The sequence below is a fragment of the Penicillium citrinum genome, assembly GCF_028827155.1.
Source record: "Penicillium citrinum strain IBT 23319 chromosome Unknown utg000001l:1.0-4955037.0:1.0-4956770.0, whole genome shotgun sequence".
Classification (NCBI taxonomy): Eukaryota; Fungi; Ascomycota; class Eurotiomycetes; order Eurotiales; family Aspergillaceae; genus Penicillium; species Penicillium citrinum.
Genome location: NW_026622686.1, coordinates 889,665 through 910,376, shown reverse-complemented (window position 1 = coordinate 910,376; position 20,712 = coordinate 889,665). Strand labels below are relative to the sequence as shown.

General features: G+C 45.3%; 8 protein-coding genes across 8 annotated transcripts; 5 read left to right on the top strand and 3 right to left on the bottom strand.

The window, feature by feature from the left end:
* Positions 1-827: 827 nt before the first annotated feature.
* On the bottom strand, positions 828-2,078 carry N7469_000359 (cupredoxin domain-containing protein; the record flags this gene model as incomplete). Its single annotated transcript, XM_056639279.1, has 4 exons — positions 828-1,412; positions 1,473-1,541; positions 1,605-1,640; positions 1,707-2,078. 4 exons carry the CDS (start codon positions 2,076-2,078, stop codon positions 828-830), a joined length of 1,062 nt encoding a protein of 353 aa, XP_056505036.1.
* Positions 2,079-4,876: 2,798 nt separating this feature from the next.
* N7469_000358 (uncharacterized protein) lies at positions 4,877-5,294 on the top strand (the record flags this gene model as incomplete). Its single annotated transcript, XM_056639278.1, has 3 exons — positions 4,877-4,933; positions 4,981-5,021; positions 5,072-5,294. 3 exons carry the CDS (start codon positions 4,877-4,879, stop codon positions 5,292-5,294), a joined length of 321 nt encoding a protein of 106 aa, XP_056505035.1.
* A 1,165-nt stretch (positions 5,295-6,459) lies between these two features.
* Positions 6,460-7,495, top strand: N7469_000357 (sulfotransferase family protein; the record flags this gene model as incomplete). Its single annotated transcript, XM_056639277.1, has 4 exons — positions 6,460-6,536; positions 6,605-6,800; positions 6,856-7,157; positions 7,216-7,495. The coding sequence occupies 4 exons, from the start codon at positions 6,460-6,462 to the stop codon at positions 7,493-7,495; spliced, it is 855 nt and encodes a 284-aa protein (XP_056505034.1).
* Positions 7,496-7,676: 181 nt separating this feature from the next.
* N7469_000356 (uncharacterized protein) lies at positions 7,677-8,522 on the bottom strand (the record flags this gene model as incomplete). Its single annotated transcript, XM_056639276.1, has 2 exons — positions 7,677-8,167; positions 8,279-8,522. 2 exons carry the CDS (start codon positions 8,520-8,522, stop codon positions 7,677-7,679), a joined length of 735 nt encoding a protein of 244 aa, XP_056505033.1.
* Positions 8,523-9,918: 1,396 nt separating this feature from the next.
* N7469_000355 (putative phenol monooxygenase) lies at positions 9,919-12,134 on the bottom strand (the record flags this gene model as incomplete). Its single annotated transcript, XM_056639275.1, has 5 exons — positions 9,919-10,304; positions 10,362-10,815; positions 10,878-10,900; positions 10,968-11,745; positions 11,802-12,134. 5 exons carry the CDS (start codon positions 12,132-12,134, stop codon positions 9,919-9,921), a joined length of 1,974 nt encoding a protein of 657 aa, XP_056505032.1.
* A 1,159-nt stretch (positions 12,135-13,293) lies between these two features.
* Positions 13,294-14,331, top strand: N7469_000354 (t-SNARE; the record flags this gene model as incomplete). The annotated part of the gene is made up of 4 exons (XM_056639274.1): positions 13,294-13,345; positions 13,414-13,877; positions 13,932-14,211; positions 14,267-14,331. 4 exons carry the CDS (start codon positions 13,294-13,296, stop codon positions 14,329-14,331), a joined length of 861 nt encoding a protein of 286 aa, XP_056505031.1.
* Positions 14,332-15,511: 1,180 nt separating this feature from the next.
* On the top strand, positions 15,512-17,687 carry N7469_000353 (flavin-containing monooxygenase; the record flags this gene model as incomplete). Its single annotated transcript, XM_056639273.1, has 8 exons — positions 15,512-15,727; positions 15,753-15,795; positions 15,907-16,100; positions 16,150-16,314; positions 16,367-16,532; positions 16,589-16,657; positions 16,708-17,400; positions 17,500-17,687. 8 exons carry the CDS (start codon positions 15,512-15,514, stop codon positions 17,685-17,687), a joined length of 1,734 nt encoding a protein of 577 aa, XP_056505030.1.
* A 486-nt stretch (positions 17,688-18,173) lies between these two features.
* N7469_000352 (uncharacterized protein) lies at positions 18,174-20,568 on the top strand (the record flags this gene model as incomplete). Its single annotated transcript, XM_056639272.1, has 7 exons — positions 18,174-18,261; positions 18,329-18,383; positions 18,453-18,552; positions 18,612-18,989; positions 19,048-19,808; positions 19,861-20,144; positions 20,198-20,568. The coding sequence occupies 7 exons, from the start codon at positions 18,174-18,176 to the stop codon at positions 20,566-20,568; spliced, it is 2,037 nt and encodes a 678-aa protein (XP_056505029.1).
* Between the last annotated feature and the right edge of the window lie 144 nt (positions 20,569-20,712).

Sequence of the window (20,712 nt, the reverse complement as noted above, 5' to 3'; positions counted from 1 at the left end):
TCTCGCACGCGTTCTCGTGTTCGACCATATTTTACCATAGACCAGTCTGGGTAGATGCATTCCAAGTGACGATCCACGCATATTTGACATGATGGTTGAGCTTCATCGCATTTCTTACGACGTTTGCGGCTGCATATAGAATTACGTTAGCGCACTCGGAGTTTCCCGAGAAGAAGACAGAAGTCCCAGTATGTGATACCAATTCAAACATCCCCATCTTGATCTTCTTTCTGGACCGCGAGGCATGCCGTGGTTTTATATCACTCCGATCCTGCAGAAATCACACTCGGTCGCCGATGTGGGGATCTGACGATGATCAAGGATGAAACGCCATGTGATGGGCTTTATGCTTGTATATTATTCACCAGGGCATGTTCTTTCGTGAACTTCCAAGCAAAGTGGGGTTCGTAGTGTGACATTCCCCCTCCTGGAAGAGGGGGGATGTCACGGAAAGATCATGCAGAATGCGGAGTTGTGGGTTGTGGCGGGTTGAGCCGATAGTATGTTTTGAATATCTCTGGCCACCGCGGGATTGATCATGCAATAACAGACAGTAGATAGTTATAGTGTATGAGAAGTATAAAATATTAGAGACAAGTAATATGCTCTCAGCGGTACTAGGTGATATCATCTCACGTCGAGTACTCTACAAATAATAATAAACTATAGATTAAATGACAGGAGAAATTTGGTATAAACCCGACGCCAATCAACAGATAGACAAGAATTTCAAACAATGCAAGTTGATAAAGAATAACAACATCCCTGACAGACCCAAAGAGATCGTCATCCCAATAGAAAGCTATCCATTCCTAGTGTTTTTCTTTTCATCTCTCGTTTGACGATTCCGGGAGCTGGTGAATACTGTGTGTTGCGTCCAACTCAGACGGGCCCTGAACCCGAGCATTGAGAGAGGGATCCCAACTCCAATGTCCAGATGGTTGTGGAGATGAAGAGACTTGACTAGGTGCCGTCTCACCAAGTTGAGGTGACATTGCACTGTAGCGATTGTAATCTGGACCTGTGACCGAAGTTGTGTCTGTCATAGGTGGCTTTCCAGGATTGCTAGCCACATCAGTACCACCACCATTCGTGTTATTGAACATTGCCCAGCGAGCCGTTCGCTCATTCCGACCATCTTCGGAAGACATCCACTTCTTATAGACTCGATTTCGGCCAAGTAAGAAGAAAAGAGCAACCAAAATACCAACAAAGACAACACCAGCAACGGCGATTCCGGCGATGGCACCCTTGCTAAGACCGCCACCACCAGAAGAGCCGCTGTCTGAACCCGAGTCGGAACTTGAGCCGGAACCATCGCTCCCCTCTGCTGGCATTTCCTGTCCCGGAACTAGCATGTATGGGTAAGAAAGCGCCTTGCTGTATTGTGATTGAAATGTTTGCGAAGAGTTCTAACAGACAGGCATCTAATTAGTATTGTTCTCGTGAGTTCAGACTTTGAAGTCACATACCGGATTGATAACACCGACCATTCCATTGTCTCTGCATGATCCAATGGCAGTACAGTAGAAGAAAGTTGGCTAGTAGAGCAAATACGTTAGATGTTTCGCGCAGTATGCAGATGTTTGGAGACAATTTCTTACCTGAGTGTCATTAATTACTACTGACCATGTTGGTGCCTATACAAAGAGTTGTCAGTAATAATTCTGAGACATGACTGAAAAAGTTGGCCGAGTGCGACTTACTGGTCCATTACTGTCAAAGTCTTCAAAGGCTCCCGAGTAGAATACCCCTTCATCAGCCGGAACGCAAGGTGCTCCATAATCAGCCTTGACGACGGAGTGGTTAGTCGGGTAGAACTCGAAGACAACTGTATCTCCGGGATTTGCTTTAATGGTATGCGGTACATAGGCGTGTGGGCTACTCTTGGGCCCGACTGAGATTGTGTGTGTCGCTTCTCCGGTTGATGTACTTTTTGAGGAAGAAGGTGTCGTCGACTCGGACGTCGCGGGAGTGGCGGCTCTGGTCAACTCGGTAGTTGAAGACTGTGCACCTCCTAGGTCGACCAGCGTGATTGACGCCAGAGCAGACCAGAGAAAATGCCGTCTAAGCAGCATCTTCGTAGGAATTCAACGATAGTGACGATCTGCTGTAGGATATTGGCGATAGTGAAAATGAGGAGCGGGGAGAAAAAGAGGTCAGTCGATTATGAAAGACACTCAGTCGAATACAATTTAGGGCCAGCACATTTAGGCTTGGCGTATGGCTGAGTGCTGAGCTTTGTCGGGCTTTGTTTTGGGTCAGCCTCGCTTGTTCCGTTCAAGGATAATGAGTCTTAACCTATTTTGAATCAAAGAGGGTCAAAGGATGTTATCCTAAAATATTGCCGGGCTTCTTTCAGATCCACCCATGAGCCCGTGAGCTCCCAGATGTCGATTCAATTATCATTGTGTGTCAAAACTTGGGATACACTTCAACAAAGGTGGGGCCTTCAACGACCACGAGGCTTTTAGCCTGTTGATATCCAATCGAAAGACTTGTGGGCTTCGTATAAGATTACCAGAAACGGAATCGTGGATCGATGGGTCATTAATTCTGCTATTGCGCCTCTTGAAAAGATAGAATTAACTGCGGACTCTCTGCAGTCAGCAAGGCTCCCAATGGTACCAATATTAGATTGGATGAGCTGCCTGCCAAGACGCACTAGGGGGGACGGGGCTTTTAGGGTCTGTGCCACCAATCTACAAAGGGACCTAAGTTGGTATGATTTTAACAAGAATCCGAAACACACCAATGCAAAATTTGCAGATTCATTGTAGAGAAGCAATGCAACTATTAAATATTGAGTGACGAACTATCCCCATTGGTACCGAGAGGCTTTTCAATCATATATTCTTGGGGAGATAATATACTAGCATCAGAAGAACGGACTAGCTGCCGAACCAGGAAATAGTCCCACCTGTCAGCCTCAGAATTCAGCGTGGGGCGGCCACAACTTCATCACAGGGAAGGCTGTGGTATACCTACATATACCGCAGCATTCCCTGTCGCTTCTTCTCGGCAAATCCGAGGTCTGTGCCAAATGCATACAATGTGACAGTCGTATATATCCTATGTATACCTCCGGTAGATAAAATGATGGATTTCAATGTCATCGTAAATCAGGTTGAGACAATATCCAATCTATGAATCATGGACGGAACTTTTGGCCATGGAGAATTAGACCTACTAGCATTTCAGAGGACGACCGATGTTTAGCTTTCCAGTGAAGATAATATTACAGGAACGAGGCCCTGGAGGAGGAAGAAAATCCCTTAAGCGACAACAGGGGATGATGTTACATGTTGATCTTATTAAGGCGTCTTTGTCGGATCCATAGAACTTGAAATTGGCCGAGCCTCGTGCACTAGTCTACTGACCATCCTCAAAAACGTTGGAAGTCCCTACTTGTTTCTGTCTAAATAGTATACATCTGATTTTTCTTCTCCAGCAAGCTCCACTTCGGTCTATTCCGTACATAACAGTTTGATGAGCCGGGACTTATCAATGAGGTAGTTCACTGCGAGAACCGACATGATTGCTATCTCCCAATGATTCCCTGGGTTGCACTCGATAATCAGCCCTACTGTGTCGGGGACCCATACCAAGTTGGCACACCGCCCAGCCCCCTATCAACTCTCCCAGTCTTTTGAAAGATAGACTTTGTGGCCAGGGCGCTATTAACTGATGAGCCAAGTGATTGGGCGAGAGGGTCTAGACTTTTTTTGCAGACTCTCTTTCTCTTCTCTCTAAATCCAAGTTCTGGGATATACCAATTAATATAACGTTCTGACATTTGAATTCCATGCATCAAGTACTATGAAGGATTTGTTGTGTGCTCAAAGGGCTCTTAGATTAGCTCGACTGGACACCACTAAATATTCAACGGCGAATACCAGCCACTTCGGTATACCAATCTTGAAGATCGATATGACTAAACACGCTCAATTTGCATATTCGATCTGATCCTTTGCATTCTAAATCCTCAACGCAATGGACGTAATCTTACCTGAAAGATCAAATTCCGGGTTTCAAGTCATTGGCTAAGGCATAATTTTAAAGCTGGAAACATCGAGACATGCGGGCGGAATAATCTGTCACTGGTGCTCTTAAATCTCAAGGGAATGCAATTCTCGATGTAATCTACAATAAACAGGCTGTATACTTTTGAAAGGCTTCGAATGTTTCTCGATTGTTTTGTTCCTATTACGAGCTAGCCCTAGTCCAGCTTAGCGTGAACCTTCCCTCTCACCCCACATTATCCAACTTGTCTGATTGGCTACCAAATTACCGGTTCAACGCAAAAACAGGCGCTGAGTCAGCCTCATTTCATTCCCTTCCTGACCCCATGGCTATATTTTCGTTGACTTTGGAAGGGAAACATGTCAAATGAGCCAGTAGACCCAGTATGAAGCCTAGAATTTCGAACTTTTGAGATTCATCTACTGACGCGATGTAAAGGACCAAAATTCCTTCTCGGATGAGTCCGACGACTCCGACGGGTCGCAATCGTAGGTTCCGCGGTATCATCGTCGGGAGATCGTCTCACCACTCACCCGTCCTCAACAGAACATGTTCAGTTAGCACGTCTATCTTCAATGGATTGATTGAGAATAGGAGAAGGTTTGTTCGACTGATTCCTACTCTTTTCAACGAAAATTAATCCATTATCTTCTCAACGAAGATACCAAAACTACAGGCCGGGCTACTCCTTGTAGGTTTGCTTTTGTTTGTTCGTCATTTAATCACTGACGCTTGAAGTGTGCCTTCGGATGAACTTCAGCTCGAGACATAGGAGGCAGGGTACGTACAAGAGAAGCCAAGATTGAATTGACTGTTCGTCTCATGTTGAAGTAGACATGTGGTTGCATTGCTCATGGAAAATGTCCAAAAAAATGTCCATTTCCGAGCACCGATAGGGTCCAACCCACAAGTACGCTTTAACCAGTTCCTTGAATGTGGCTAAGCTGATTTGTACAGCGCATTCTAGACGTTGGGACAGGACAAGGAACATGGGCCATGTAAGCAGGCCAATTCAGCAGTTTTAGCTTTCAAGCTGACATATTACTAGTGAGGTTGCTGATCAATTCCCGAGTGGTGAGACACATCATTCATTCCGTCGCCGGTGGCAATTTTTACTGAATGTTCCGCTAGCCATCGTTTGTGGTGTAGCTTTATATCCACCCCGGCTACTTGGGTACCACCCAACTGCATTCTCGAAGTCGATGATATTTCTCGAGAATGAGATAGCACCCCGAAAGAATGGAGTCGAACAGTATTCGATACTGCAGTGAGGTCAGGAAGACCAATGGAACTATATGATGTATTTGCTCCCATGATCAAGGAGGCTGGCTTTGTGGATACTCATGTCCATGAACTAAATGGCCCATTGGGACATGGCCGAAAGATCCAATGCGCAAAGAAGCTGGCCTGATAAATCTCCAACATTGGCAGAGTGGCTTGGAAGGTTATTCCATGCACCTCCTCACGAACCACGACGAGCCTACACCCTGGTCAAGGGAGGAAGTTATGACATTCGTGGCCAAGGTCAGGAGTGGCCTTGCTAATAACCATCATCACCTTTATCATCTCGCGTAAGCACCGCGGTATTTTTTTGAACTATAAGCCACGGCTGATGTTATGACAGTAAGTGCGTGTGGGCTCCCAAACTCAGCTTCGATGAAAAAGCAGTCAGATCGCCAAGACCAGTAGATTAGAGCAAAGGCTTGAATACTGAGATGTCTTTGACAACTGACTGTCCGTGCTAGTTGGGCTCTATTTGACCAAGTTATTTTGCTCCCCCAAGAGGCAAGAGGCTTTTGATCGCTATTGGGAATCTTTTTATGTGATGTCTACCTACTTGAAGAGTTCTAGCCTACGACGCATACCATCTCAACGAAATTTCGCTCATATAGAGACTATACCACTGCTGCTCCAGCCGGTGATTAGGTGTTGGTAGATACCTCCAATAAAGTCCTTTTCTTGCTGATGGAGAAGGCTTTCTGGGCATGGGTCTTTCACATAATGGACTTGTAGCGAGTGCAAGGTTCCAAGGTTGTTTAGGAGTGCTGAACGACATAGGGTTGCTAAATACAAAGCAGTATGAAGAAAGCGCTAAGGAGGGATCGACGAAAAGGAGGAGCTGAAACTACACGATCAAGCCATAATTATACCAGGATAAATACTACGCTAGTGCGGCCCCGCTTAATGCACTTCGGACGTCTCTGGCCGTAAGCCAAAAGGGGCCTTGACGAAAAACAACGGGTATCATCTCAGGCAGAAATTGATTCGCCAAAGAAGTTGTCGTAGTCACGACCTATTTCAGGAGGCGTCAATGCAAAGACAACCAGTGTGGCTCTAATCCTCGTAGTGCCCGCGGTCTGTGCGGAAGACCCTCAGCTCTCTATAAATGGGTGGGCTGCCTGACTAGACCTTCAATCCAGCAACAATTCTTGCACCATGTCTCGAGAGGTGGATAAGCTGCCGACTCCTACTGTGATTCGGAGGAAGAAGGTAATAGTTGCGAGCGCGAGTCGGTAAGATCAATAAGAAAACCTTTTGTATAGGGGAAAGCCAGTGCAGCACATCTACTAAAGCTATGTAGCTCCGGGACACTTGGTCTTTATGAAGCGATGAAAATCCTGGGATATCGCCCCTACCATCTCTTTGAGACGGTTACTGTTCATGGCGAGACACATCTCAAGATTTTCAAGGAAGCATTGATTGCCCAGTTCAACTATTTCTCCGGTATAAGGCGACTGAGAAAGCCGGATGTGGAGAAGTGGCTAGCAGACTACGACGTAAGTCATATACTACAGGCATTTCATTAGCTATTCGCAAACTTACCAGATATAGGCAATCGTCGAAGTCCCAAGCTATTTGGGAATGGACATGATCGACGCTTATGCAGAAGACCCCGATGTCAAATTTATTCTTACCGAGAGGGACCCGAAGAAATGGGCACTCTCTTTCAACAACACATGTTACAATGTAGCAAAAATGGCAACAACCTTTCCATTGAACATTCTAAAATATTTCCAAGCCGATTTGTATCAGTTCTTGGAGGTGAACAAATTGGTCTACCAAGCCTTTGCAAATGGAACAATGCCAGGTGACCCCGATAACGAGGATTCGCTTTGTGACTATTATTCCTCATAGTGAGTTCCATTCTACTTCTTAATTTGGATAAAGTTACTAAGAGATAACTCCCAATAGTATCAAGAGAGTCAAATCAACCATTCCCGCAGATCGGCTATGTCTTATTCGGCTGGAAGACGGAATTGACTGGGACACCATTTGTCCTTTCTTGGAAGTCCCAGTTCCAAAAGAGAACTATCCAGACAGAAATCAGCCGGCCCGTTTTGAGGCTCTGATAGGAACGTTCCTGCAGCCAAGGATTCTAACAGCAATGCTGAGATGCGGTGCGCTAGTATTGACAGTACTGGGAGCTGGTGGCTGGGTCACCTTCAATTATGGACCGTCCGTACTCCCATGATTCATGGTTATTACCCCCACTTTGAATAACGCAGTCCGAGATGCTTACTTATCGATAGGAACTTTGAATGTAAAATTGAAAATGTTGTTGGCTTCTAATGAAGTTCAATCAATTGCATATGAATTCTTGGTTGTTTCTTGGTAGAATATGCTGATCTATAAATTGAAAAAAAAAAAAGATATCAGGACCTGCTCGAGAGCTCTTGTTGGCTTTCCCCGTCATCATCCTGTTCCAAGTACTGCGCACTCTTTTGAAGCGAAGGTAGTTTTGTCGCAATCACAAAAGTGCAGACAGCGACAATAGCGACCTCAGGCAACATTGTCAAGACCAGATAAGCAGTGGGGTTTCCTTTGATAGCGTTAAATGTCATGTTGCTGGAGATAATGAATATGAGTGAATATGCGAGTCGAATGGCTAGCAAAGGTACGCAGACAGTAACTGCATGTAGTGCCCACTTTTCCACCTCGAAGTATTCATGTCGACGGACCCAGAAAACAACGAAGACACCAACAAGGTAGATATAGATCACCGCCAATAAGCCCATGCTAGCCTGACTCCATGCGGTAGGAAGAAGAGGGTGTTCGACATGCATGACGGAGACCCATCCTCCGATTGAAATTCCGATATCAATCCAGGTTATGAAGGACGGAGCCAAGAACATCCATTTTCCGACTATACAGATGACTTTGTTTCTATTTGTGTGATCAATAAGTACTTGCTCTGAGGTTATGAGCAGCATCGCCTCTTACATTCTTTCAAGAAATTCCAATAGAAGAAATATACTCAATATCATTCCTAGTGATTCGCAAACAAATATGGCGGCCCATAGTCCTTGCGTATCTTGGTGTATCGTGGCTAGCTTGCAACTAGCCCCGATAATCCTTAAGAGTGTGAAAAAGCCAACACAGAACCAGCCTATTCGTCGGGTCCATCGAAAATAAAGAGCGTAAACGAACGGTACGGTGAATGCGACAATTTGGGCGGCAGCAATACCATCACGATATGTGAAATCGCCATTGCCAGCCATCTTTGGAATAAATAACACGAGATTGCGCAATTGAACCGACTCAGCTTGAAGCAAAAATAGGGTCAATCCTGGGAAGGAAATGCTCATATAGTTCAACAATTAATATTCAAAGACAATCCTTAGGCTCTTTATAATCATCAAAACCTGAATATTCTCCAAGCCTTACTAGGCAGTGAAGCTATTGATGAATAACAAAACTATTCTATAAGTGGCCCATACAAACCCGCAATAGTCTGGGCGTGCAAGAAGGGCAGCAGTCACGAGCACACGTGATTTTCGGCCGAATATCCCTCCGGTCAATTTCGATGTTGAGAATTCGCATTTTGCATTGCAGTTTTTTTTTTTTTGTTGGCGATCTGTCAATGCCCTAAGGCGCGTCTTGGGGGCGGTTTTCAGCCCCCACCGATGTCTGCAGATTGGTGTACTTACAAACCAACAGAGGGTATATGCCGGTAGAATGGGTATCTGAACGATCCATATCAATGAGAGATTGCTTGATATGGTGGAACTTTCCCTCTGATAAGCACTGCAATCCACGGCGAGGACATGGCTTGCTCCAGACGACGATGGGTAGGAGGCGTTCGAGTTGACTGCGTATGCTGACACGAGCCAAGAAATGGCCAATTGCGCTGATCCAAGGAAAATCACTACCAGAAGTGGAAATAGTTGAGAGCGTCTGAAATGATGCTATTTTAGTTACAAACTGAATGTTGGTGGGAGATTGTCTTGTCATTAATTCTGTACTACTGCTACTGTTTCAAGGACCACTCAAAAGGATTTGCGAAACTTTTGAATCCATTTCTACTTTTCCATACTTGTCCTTTGACCTGGACTTTTGTCCTGCATCGAGTGCGAAGGAATGCCACAATGTTCACGGTGTGGTTATTTGATATTGATGACTAGAATTTATGGGCCCCAGGAGACTCAATATACATTCTTAAAGTCTTAAATCATTAGCAAAAGGTTACAAGCATAGCTCGATACTTGAAGTCAAGAGCACACTGATCCTCAATTTTTTGGCTTCTTACGTTTCTCTATTCTCTGATGTACCTGGGAGGAGTTTCGATGATTCACGGGATCCAACTCTTGAAACAGTACGAGTGCCTGTCAACTCGACAAATTCAATTTTCTTCTATCGTAGCAAGACGAATATGTTCTTTGCCTATTGAGGATACATGTTCATTCCTCTATTCCGTGGAAACCTCAGCGAATGTGACTATACCGAAGACAAATATATGAAAATGATATAAGAACTGGCCAACTTATCGATTTTGGAGGCACTCGGGTTTCTACGGATAATTTGGACTATTGAGAAATCACCCAACAGAAGTGCAAAATAACTCGGGGATATCCCCTTGGAATATAGATATGGGATTAGAATTTAGAGACTTGTCATCTATACAGTACGAATCAATGATTCTAAGAATTTCTCCAAGCGCCCAACATCCTGCAAAGAAGCCACGATTCCAACATATCCATCTGGTCGAACAACCGCCAATGCTCCTTCTACCGAATTGACGCCATAGGTTTTGTACACATCATCCAGTTCAAACCCACTATAAAATGCCATCTCGGAATAACGTTTGATTTCGGACGGGATATCATTCCACATGAAATCCCTTTCCAGTCGAGGGTGGATCACAACCTGCTCGATCACGGACGGAGGGAATCGCAGAATAACATTTCCAAGGGCATTAAGAGTCTTCGCTGAGACCCCTTGTGGATTCAAAAGATCGGTAGAGGTAAGGCACAATATACGGAAACGGCCTGTAGATGCAAAGTCTGGAATATTGTTAGTATTGTATTCCATGTCATATCCAAAAATCGAATTGATTTTACCATCTTGGAGATCACGTCGATATCCATCCGCATGTCGGACAAGACGCACATTCAATAACCTCCGACCAGGCCGCAAAAGACCGGATAGATAATCATTGCCAGAGATTGGGTTCACATAATTGCTGTCTCGATTGACGGCAATGTTCTCCGGATACTCGATTCCACAACCGCTGGTGAAGCCGTTGCCCCGACTGAAAACTTCCAGAAATTCTTCATGCGTTAGTCCTCCAACTCCATCTTCAGATGGTCCGATCTTGCCGGAAAACATGGACGAGAAATCCCGATCAAATGCGATAAGCTCCTCGGCGATTGTGTGCCGCTCTGTATGATATGTTTGAAGGATTGGGTCCGATTTGTCATTTGCTGCGCTTGGGGTGAGTCCGTGAATTGAATATGCGAGTTTCCACGCTAGGTTGTAGGAGTCCATCATTGATACATTCATTCCTTGACCGGCCTGGTGGTTGCATTGGTAAGTTGACAGATTAATCAATAATAATAGGAGGCCCGAGTACAAACCTTTGGGCTATGGGTATGACAAGCTGGAAGATCACCGTTAGCAAAATTGCACGTCTTTCACTTCTCCTGTCTGAATGCTACGGGGCATACCATCACCTGCTATAAAGACACGATCTACTCCTTTCGAGTCCTTAACTGAGAAGTTATCCGTGACACGCTGGCCAATCTGATATGCGGCCCACCAATCCACCGCACCGTCTTTCTTAGGTCTGATATAGTATGGTTTGAATGCAGCGGCTGCATTATCAAAGATCATCTTTTCAGTGACTTGACTGCGCCGAGATCGAGCATCAGTCGGTGGTGTGCTTGTCAAGTTCGACACTTCTGGGTCGTCATTATCTGGATTGACATCTCCTGGGACTTGGACATATAATCGCGTGAGATAATCTCCTGTCGCGATCCTTTCCCGTGGAATTACCATCACCGAGCCTGCCGGTGAGTGAATTGCACATCGACGTCTAATATCAGGGAAATCGGTGTCGACGATCAAATCAACAACGCCCCAGATGTGATCTAGCGATTCACCTTCCAGCTTCAATCCCATGCTGCGACGAACGACAGAATGGGCACCATCTGCACCAACAAGGTATTTCGTTCGCACCGTCCGTTTGTATCCCTCTGTCTCCATTTCACAGAGGACAGGGAACTCGGAATCACCTGCCTCGTCAATTCTAACGTTAATGAGCTTTGTGTTCCTCTGTACCCCTCGTTTCGAGTATCTATGGAGATCTGTCTCTAGGATTCGTTCAATTCGACCTTGATGGATGGTGACTTCATGGGGGTATCGAGCGGGGACGGAAACATCCTGAATAATAGATGTTCGTTCAATAATTTTCTCCTTGTCATTTGAGGGATTCCAAAAGGCGACCTGCGCGATTCTGTTAACGATCACTCCTCTCATTGAGCGCACTTCGACCGAAATACCTGCCACATCTGACAACCTTCAGTGAGGATCTCATCCGCTAGGCCAAGAGACTTGAGTGTCTCCAGCGTTCGAGGTTGAAGTCCATCTGCTTGTCCCGATTTCAAAGTTGTTGACTTTGCATCCACGCAAAGCAGCGACTCGTCACTCAATCCATAGCGTGCTAGAAGTAAATTGAGCATAAGACCAGCCGGCCCAGCACCTGCTATTACAACTTCATATTTTTCAACATTATTTGCTTCCGGTATCGGAGAAAAACGAGGGAGTGGAGGTGCGAAAGATGGCAGAACGCGCAGCTCGCGCGACGCGGCAGCGTACTCGGTGAAGACTGGCATGGAGTTGATTGATACGTAGTCGCTAAAGAATCTACAGGAAGACAATTGCAAGATTTACAACAAAGCGACGAATTTATATTCAACCAGCTAAGAAAAGATCAATGGGGACAATCTCTTAGAAAATAATGGATAGCGGGGAATGAGGGGAAAGATGGGAGAATGTGCCTGCACACCTGTGTTGGATCTGGTGGATCAAAGCGTGTGAAGAGCCAGTTAGAGCGACGAGAACGAGTTGAAGTGGATTGGTGAGATTCTGGTAATCAACAGTCAGAATGGCATTCCGTATGTTCGGATTTATACGACGGCTATATATTCACGATGCCAGTGGATAATTCCGTGTCAGTATGCAATGAGTACGTATGCAAGGTCGATATAACAATAAAACCAATGGGATTATGCGAAACTGGAAGATTCAATGGAAGGTACTTGTATCATAAACAAGGGACTTTGCTGAGAGGGCTTGCCATCACACCGCGAGATCACGCCGAATAAACAACATATACAGATCACGGGCTGCGATGTTAATTGGAGGTGCCAGTTGTCTGCTCAAATATCTATTTGAGCGAGTGGAGGAATAGAGTGCAGATAGAGTGCAGATGGCGTGCGGCCAACGTGCCTTTTATCTCTGAAATATACGGTCGCATCGACCAAGTGCGGAAGTTCAGTTGTAGCTTTACTACTTAAATCCAATGAACTAAATTAAATAACGAATGAAACGGCCGATTGATCTTTCTAACGTCAGCCTGCGGGAGAGAAACCACTGAAGCTCAGCTTCATGCTCGCGCCTCTCGCACTGTGGACTATTTTAGGAAAATTGAAGCATTAGCCTCGCATTTTGGGGGCTGCAATCGACGCTAATGATGCTTCGCCCCCAAGAATACTGCGAACATGAGAATCTGATGGCCTTATAATTGCCAGTGTTAGGCCCCCCCAATAGAAGAGAAAAAGTAAATTTCTAGATTTATATTCCCTAGGTTTAGGCATCTTGATTTGCACGAGAAATCTTCAAGTTGAAGTATACATCTGCCTTGTGTCTGCCAAAGATCACCAGTCCCGCATACTCGGCTTGAACAAGGCTTGAAGATATAAGACGCCTCGAGCCAACGCAAAATTTGAGGCTGGAAGTCAGGCAAAAGATTACCATCTCGACGAATTCAAGATGAATGGGTTCACAGAAGATTTAGAGGCAGGCGCTACAGACACTGGCTACAGTATGTGACGCAAAAGCAACACTATGCTCGTGGGTGAGAAGAGAACTATACTGACTCCCAACTTGAAGACCCTCCATCGCTCCAGCAGAATGGTTTCCAACATATCCTGCAAACGAGACGTCTGATTAATGAAGAGCTGCAAAAAATCGAACAAACTCATCACACTCTTCTCCGACCTGCCCAACAAGCCCTCTTAGATGCTAGCAACTCGACAGAAGACTATCAAGCCAATTCACGTCTTACAGCAATCGACGAAGAGATCTCTGAATCATTCAGACGAATTCGAGGACTGATCGCTGATCTAAAAGCCGCCTCTGATAGAGCGGATCCTCGTATCGAAGAACAGATCAAGATCATCGGCAATTCAATGGAACAACCTTTGCAAGACTATCGTATGGAGCAGACGCAATTTTCAAAGAAACTTCGTGAGCAGGTCCGAAGACGCTATGAGATTTCGCACCCAGATGCAACAGAGTCAGAAGTATCACAAGGCGTTGAAAATGTGATTGAGGGCGGGGAGCAACTTTTCGCGGTATGTAATTTGATACCAATGAAAGCTTTCTGATAAATTCTGATCAATATATAGGTCCAGGGTGTACGAAGTCAAATGGCCAATGACGCCCGAAGTGCAGTTCAACAGCGTTCGGAAGCCATCCGCAAGATTGAACAGGACCTTATAGCCGTTGCTGCTTTATTCGAAGAGGTCGCTGAACTTGTGGAGGAGCATGAATTCAAGGTCGAGAAGATTGAAGAAAATGCCATATCTACTCATGATAACATACGAGGGGGTAATGAGAAGCTTTCTTTTGCGGTACAGAGTGCGCGTAATGCGAGGAAATGGAAGTGGTGGATTTTACTAGTGTGTAGTAAGTTTTCGACGAGGTTATCTTTTCATCGGATTTTTAGCTAACGTGATTGTAGTACTGATCATTGCCATTATTGTTGGTGCTTCCGTGGGATGGTGTAAAGCTACCGACCACTGCTGAGATTTCCTGCTCTGTTATGAATACCTTTGAGAATCCTATGAATACTATATCCTAGCAGGATATAATTAATGATTAACGCGATTCAAGTCTTTTTGTCAGTCGCATTCTCCAGTATTACTGGAAGACATAGTAGATCTTCCATTGTAACACTATGAGAACTTCATTCCAAACTGCCAAAGGATTTCAAGTCTTCAATCTTAATTTAATCACAATGCCGTTGATATAATTCACAATTACTGAGCTGTTACAACTGCCTCGAAACCAGATAATTCCGCTTCAACGCGGAATTTTCCCTCGTTGCCGACGCTATTCGGATATAAACTCAACTTCAACAGCCGGACCCGGCAGATGATATGATGGACTACCGACATCTTTTATCATTCCCAGCACACTCACGATCAAACAAAGCCCAAGAGAAGATATAATCTTATCCAAATTTACTGGTTTCCTCCATAGCTGTTATTGTACGAGAGAAGTTGCTTCTATCGGCTGAAATTGCAACTTCCTGTCTTGCAAACATGCCTTTAGCCTGACAGCGTGCACTGCGCCGAGGACTAGCGCACCCCCACCGTGACAACACACTGACAAATTCACTCGATCTCAGAGCCAAGGTCAAAACACAAAGCATACCTTGAACTATACCCCCGCAAATGGCGTTTTGTGGGGTACTGACAGGCTGGGGGATTCCCGGTCATCCAGTCAGGGCTCAACCGTCGCTAAATTACCAAGTACACGCTTGAGCCTCGGCGCTGATCTATAAGATCAACACCCCGGAAGTTAGAAATGCTCCATAAATCCGAGAATTGTGGATCTATCATGGGGGTTTTCCAGGTGTTGAAAGGAATTCAATGCAGAGAAATCGGGGAGGAAGGCTATTGTTGGCGGTTTGCTGGTTAATCTTTCCTCTATGGGTTCTATGTGTGCTTACTATGACTAGACTAGTGAGGCAATATTGACAGACCGGATATATGTTCGGTTGCATAGATGGTATAGAGAATACAGTTCAAGTCGTTTAATAGTAAATCCCGACTCCGAGGCTTATATCTTCTCCGATCTGTTTGTCACTTAAGAGATCGTGCGGCCTTCAAGTCTTAGATGACAACACCAATCCGAATACGACTTTAGAGTCATTTTCTGTGGTCTATCACTCCCGCGCGTTTCATACTTATTTGAACTCAATATGAAGCGTATTTCTCGTGTCTTCAGCAGCAGCCCAAAGCCTGTCCCTGTTGTGTCCCAGCCAGAGACAGCTGCCCCGGAAGCACCCAAGCATCTTCTGGAAGATCGGTCTATTGATGACAATCGACCTCTACGTGTTCTGGTCATTGGAGCTGGTATATCTGGGATACTCAGTTGTATTCGATTCAGACAGAGGATTCAAAACTTAGAGATCTGCGTTTATGATAAAAACGAAGATATAGGGGGGGACTTGGTTTGAAAACAGATACCCTGGATGCGCTTGTGGTGAGTACCAATCTTTTTCCATCCTGGAAGACAGTCCATCCTAGCACTCCATACTAGCATCACGTAGTATACACCATCAATGAGATTACTGACGGATATCCCAACCCTTAGACATTCCGGCCCATACATACCAAGCCACCTTCGAGCCTAATAAAGAATGGTCTACCTTTTACGCAAGCGCTCCAGAGATTCACAGATACTGGAAACATGTCGTCGATAAGTATGGGTGCATGGATTATATCAAGTTGAGACAAGAAGTCACCTCCGCTACATGGGATGAGAAAAGCTCTAAATGGAAGCTTGAAGTGAGTATATGACTGCCGATCGAGGGCCTACTACTAATGACATTATCAGATCCAAGATTTGGAGACCGGGTCCACATACAGTGATGAGGGCAACATTGTCATCCAGGGAACAGGATCATTGAACAACTGGAAATGGCCACAAATCCCAGGCTTGCACGATTTCAAAGGCAAATTGCTGCATAGCGCTCGTTGGGATGAAGAATATGACTATTCAGTACGTGTTCTGGACTAAAGGAACCGGGTCCACATGGCTGACATACTGAAAGGATCAACGGGTTGCCGTGATTGGCAATGGTTCAAGTGGAATCCAAATTGTTCCTGGAATTTTGTCAAAGGTGACACACATCGATCACTACGTGCGCAGTCGTACCTGGGTGTCTCCCACTTTTGCCAGAGACCACATTGAGAAACATGGGAAAGGCGACGATAACTGTGCGTGATGTACCATTTTCCTCTTTAAATTAGACTTCAAAGCTAACCCTTAGAAGTCCATTTCTCGGCAGAGGATATCGAAAGATTCAAAGCCAATCACGAAGAATATCAGAAATTTCGAAAGGGTATATCTTAAACCCCTGAATTTGAAACGAATTGGGCTAAAACTTCTTAGGTGTGGAGCTCGAACTTCAGTCCATTCATGGGGCTACTCTTAATGGACACCCAATGCAAGTTGGGGCCCAGGAAGCCTTTATAGAGAATATGAAACGCCGATTAGCGAAAAAGCCAGAACTGATTGACGATCTCATCCCCTCGTTCCCCCCAGCATGCAGGCGTCTTACGCCAGGACCAGGTTATCTGGAAGCTCTGACCGATGCAAAGGTTGAGATGATAAGATCTGAAATCGCCAAGGTCGATGAAACGGGTATAATAACCGCAGATGGACAACACAGACCTATCGACGCCATAGTCTGTGCGACAGGCTTCGACACAACTTGTACACCTCGCTTCCCAATTCGTGGACGTAACGGGCTCCTGCTATCTGAACGTTGGAAGAAGACTCCCGAAACCTATATTTCAGTTGCGACAGATGGGTTTCCGAATTATTTCATTTCATTGGGACCAAATGCTGCCTTGGGTGAAGGCAATCTACTACTTCTTATTGAGAAGGAGATTGATTATTTCACCGAGTGTGTGCAGAAGATGCAGCGTGATAATATCCGAGCCATGGCTCCGCGCAAAGATGCAGTTCGTCGATTCACGCAATATTGCGACGAATATTTCAAGGGTACGGTTTTTGGAGGTAAATGTCGCAGCTGGTATAAAGGGGGAACGGAAGAGGGTCGGATTATAGCCCTATGGCCTGGTAAGTACAGCCACCTTGATGTTTTGTTCTATCCTGATCTTGGATGCCCATCTTTCATCTACTGATTGGATTTCAACTAAATTGGAATTATCTCCCTAGGATCCTCCCTACACGCGATGAAAGTATTCAAACAGCCGAGATGGGAGGACTTCGACTATGAATACATCAACGACAACCCATTTGGTTGGATTGGCGATGGATGGACGGACAATGAGAAGAACAACAGAATAAACGTAGATTACTTGGATGATGACCAGATTCAGTTTCCTGCTCTCGGTGAAACTTAAGGTCCAATTTTGAGAGAGACTTATCCAACCATAAGGAGCAACGCGTGTGGATACAATTGCACTATAGCCATGGAAATACACCATTGGTAAAACCTTCCGATAAGGCATAAATCGAGAATTCCTGATATAGAGTCTGTTCAGCAGTATATGCCGAGTTTCAATACCACTTTCAATCATTTAATCGCGTCAAAAATATATCAATCAAGACTATTTTTGGTCAATTTGGTTGATTTACGACGGTCGTGATATCATCCAATTACCATACAATACACAACCTGTATTGAGCCAAGTACCCTTCACGCGTCATTTTGCGGATCCGCACTCCACTCGGTACTTGAGATCCACTAAAACACCGTAATACCAATACTAGACCTCCCCTCGACCTTCAATCTTCGGGGGAAATTCCAACTTTGTTGAACTTTCCCACCTCCGCAAACCCTCCAAAGAAGATAACTCTCTCCTTTCTATCTTCCCCAATGGACAATCATGAAGTCCGCAGACAAGCACTTTCGCTGCACTGTTTGTCAGCGGAGCTTCACACGCATTGATCATCTGAAGCGACATCACCTGCGCCGTGCGTCCCTACATAATTGATCCCCCCCCCGACTTCGGCTTCGGCATGATAGCTAAACGTGGAGCAGATTCCGGTCAGAAACCCTACTCCTGCATATTTTGCTCTGAAGCTTTCGCGCGATGGTACGTTAGACCCTCGGGAATATTGCAGTATTATCTATTTTATGGAGCTGTGCCGCTGATATCATCAAGCGATAATCTTCGCGATCACTATACAGATTGCGCCCAACGCGGGGATCGCAAAATCCCCGAAACTGGCCAGAGGGGTCGCAGGCGACATGCTTGCCAATCAGTGAGTGTCACGATCCTAGCTTTAGTATAGTCTTTACTGATCATAGATATGCGGAATAGTGTACCTCGATGAAGCTCCGCTGCGACGGTGGGAGTCCTTGCGCAGCGTGTGTGAAGAGAAATCTCCATTGCAATAATGAACGACTTGTTCGCGCCGAAACCTCCGACCTCCTCGAAGATGCAACAACACATTCACCCACGTCGAATATCATCAATGAACCCCCGGGTTTCGATTCTCCGTCAGTTAAGCCTGAAATATACGGCCAGCCTTCGGATCGCGGATCGATCAAGTTCTTGTTGAATGGCGGTACGGATAGCTTTACTGAGAAGTTTCACTTACCACCGCGAAATGACCGTGCTCGGGGAATGGAATTCCATAATCAGGTTGAAATGCAAGAGGCTGCGGGGGGGATCATTCGCATACGTGTCGGAGAATCGGTCTGAATATGCACCATCAATGGTTGGCGCGGATCCAACCTCGCTTCAATTTTTCCAGGATACATTCCTGGACTTCTTCAGTGGACCATTTGGTGATCCGTCGAAGAATTCTGAGGATCCTTTCAGTGGTCGAGTTGCATTTGAGACAATAACAGGATGGCAAGACCCAAATTTATCCCTCCAATCCGATTCACAAATTTTCGAACCAGAGCGGCCATTCGCAATGGCTCTCATTCAGTCTATTTTGGCCAGGGCATGGACTGTACCACTTGATGCTAAAGGCCAGGAAGAGATATCTACCGGTCTTAACTTTTTGCTCACAACGGCACGGATACGCAAATTTGTATCACTCTATCTCAGGTATTGGCACATCAACTGCTCACTCTTCCACATCCCTTCCTTCGACCCGGAGACGACCTCTCTGCCATTACTTGCTGCCGTCACTCTCATGGGAGCTATGTACAGCTCTGACCCACGAGAAAATCACATTGCTAAACGTGTATTGGACTTCGCCGAGCTTTTCGTGTTCTCTAATCCAGTTTACTCACCGGAGACTGAGGTTGCATCCAATTTCACCGGAAACAAGAGCTTGGACGAAGAGGAAGACAATTGGGTTAAATTCCAGAATTTTTTGGCGGGCGTCGTGATGACGATCGTTCAATATTGGGCAGGAAGTCCTGCATCTCGTGACCGCGCAATGGAGAATCGATTTGGTGAAGTAGTTAAGGTTGCTCGACGTCTTGAGCTTTTGAAGTGCCGACATCAACAAAGTGAGGAAATGCAAGAACATCTTTGGATTCAAACAGAATGTCGGATTCGGTAAGCCTCTACTCTTTTCCTTTCAACACCCCTTCTAACAAGATTTTTACAGTGCGGTCAGTGTCATATCATTGCTGGATGGTGCTTTTTTGTTTTATCAAAATTATCCATGTCGTATGACCCATTCAGAAATGGAGAGTGAGCTCCCTTGTGAAGAATCACTTTTCCAAACCGAGCACCCATTTTCACAGCCCAACTTCCAGTTCACTCGTGGAATCACAATTTACCAGGCCTTCCAAAGTCTTTTCGAACCCATCAAACAAGAGTCGGCTGGTCCTTCCACTGTTGTTAGCCAAATGAGACTGACTGTCTTGGATACATTTATCTTGATTCATGGTACGGATTTCCCACCCTGCTAAATCACATTCAAAACTAACGAAGCTTCACAGCTTTATTCACATTCATCAATTTACACATGTCACTAGTTGGACTGCTGAAAAAGCAAAGCTTGGTCACGCAATCTTTACACAACCCGAAACGCCCTGAGAGCAGCAAAAGCATGATCCCAGAGGACTCCCTTCTGACCTCCATTCGAACGGCTCTCACGCGATGGCGGGATTACTGGGTCGCCGTTCGCAATCAAGTCTCTAGTGATGAGTGGGCTATAATGGGATTCTACAAAAATGGTTACAATTTCTGGCTAGTCTCGCAGCTCCTCATCACAAATAAGGATGCTGTCGACGTTATTATGCAAATGGAGGTCCATTGTGAGGACAAACTTAAGAAATTGAGGGTCTTGCTAGAGGATGAACGAGATTAATTCGGTCCTCAATATTTCAGCATGGTTAATACACGGATCAGGCGTTTATGTGGTCAATTTCCTGGATAGCCAGTGACGGGTTCACGGCACAGAAAGAACTGGGTTTGCTAAAGATTGTGTTGGCTATTTTGAATGATGACTTTA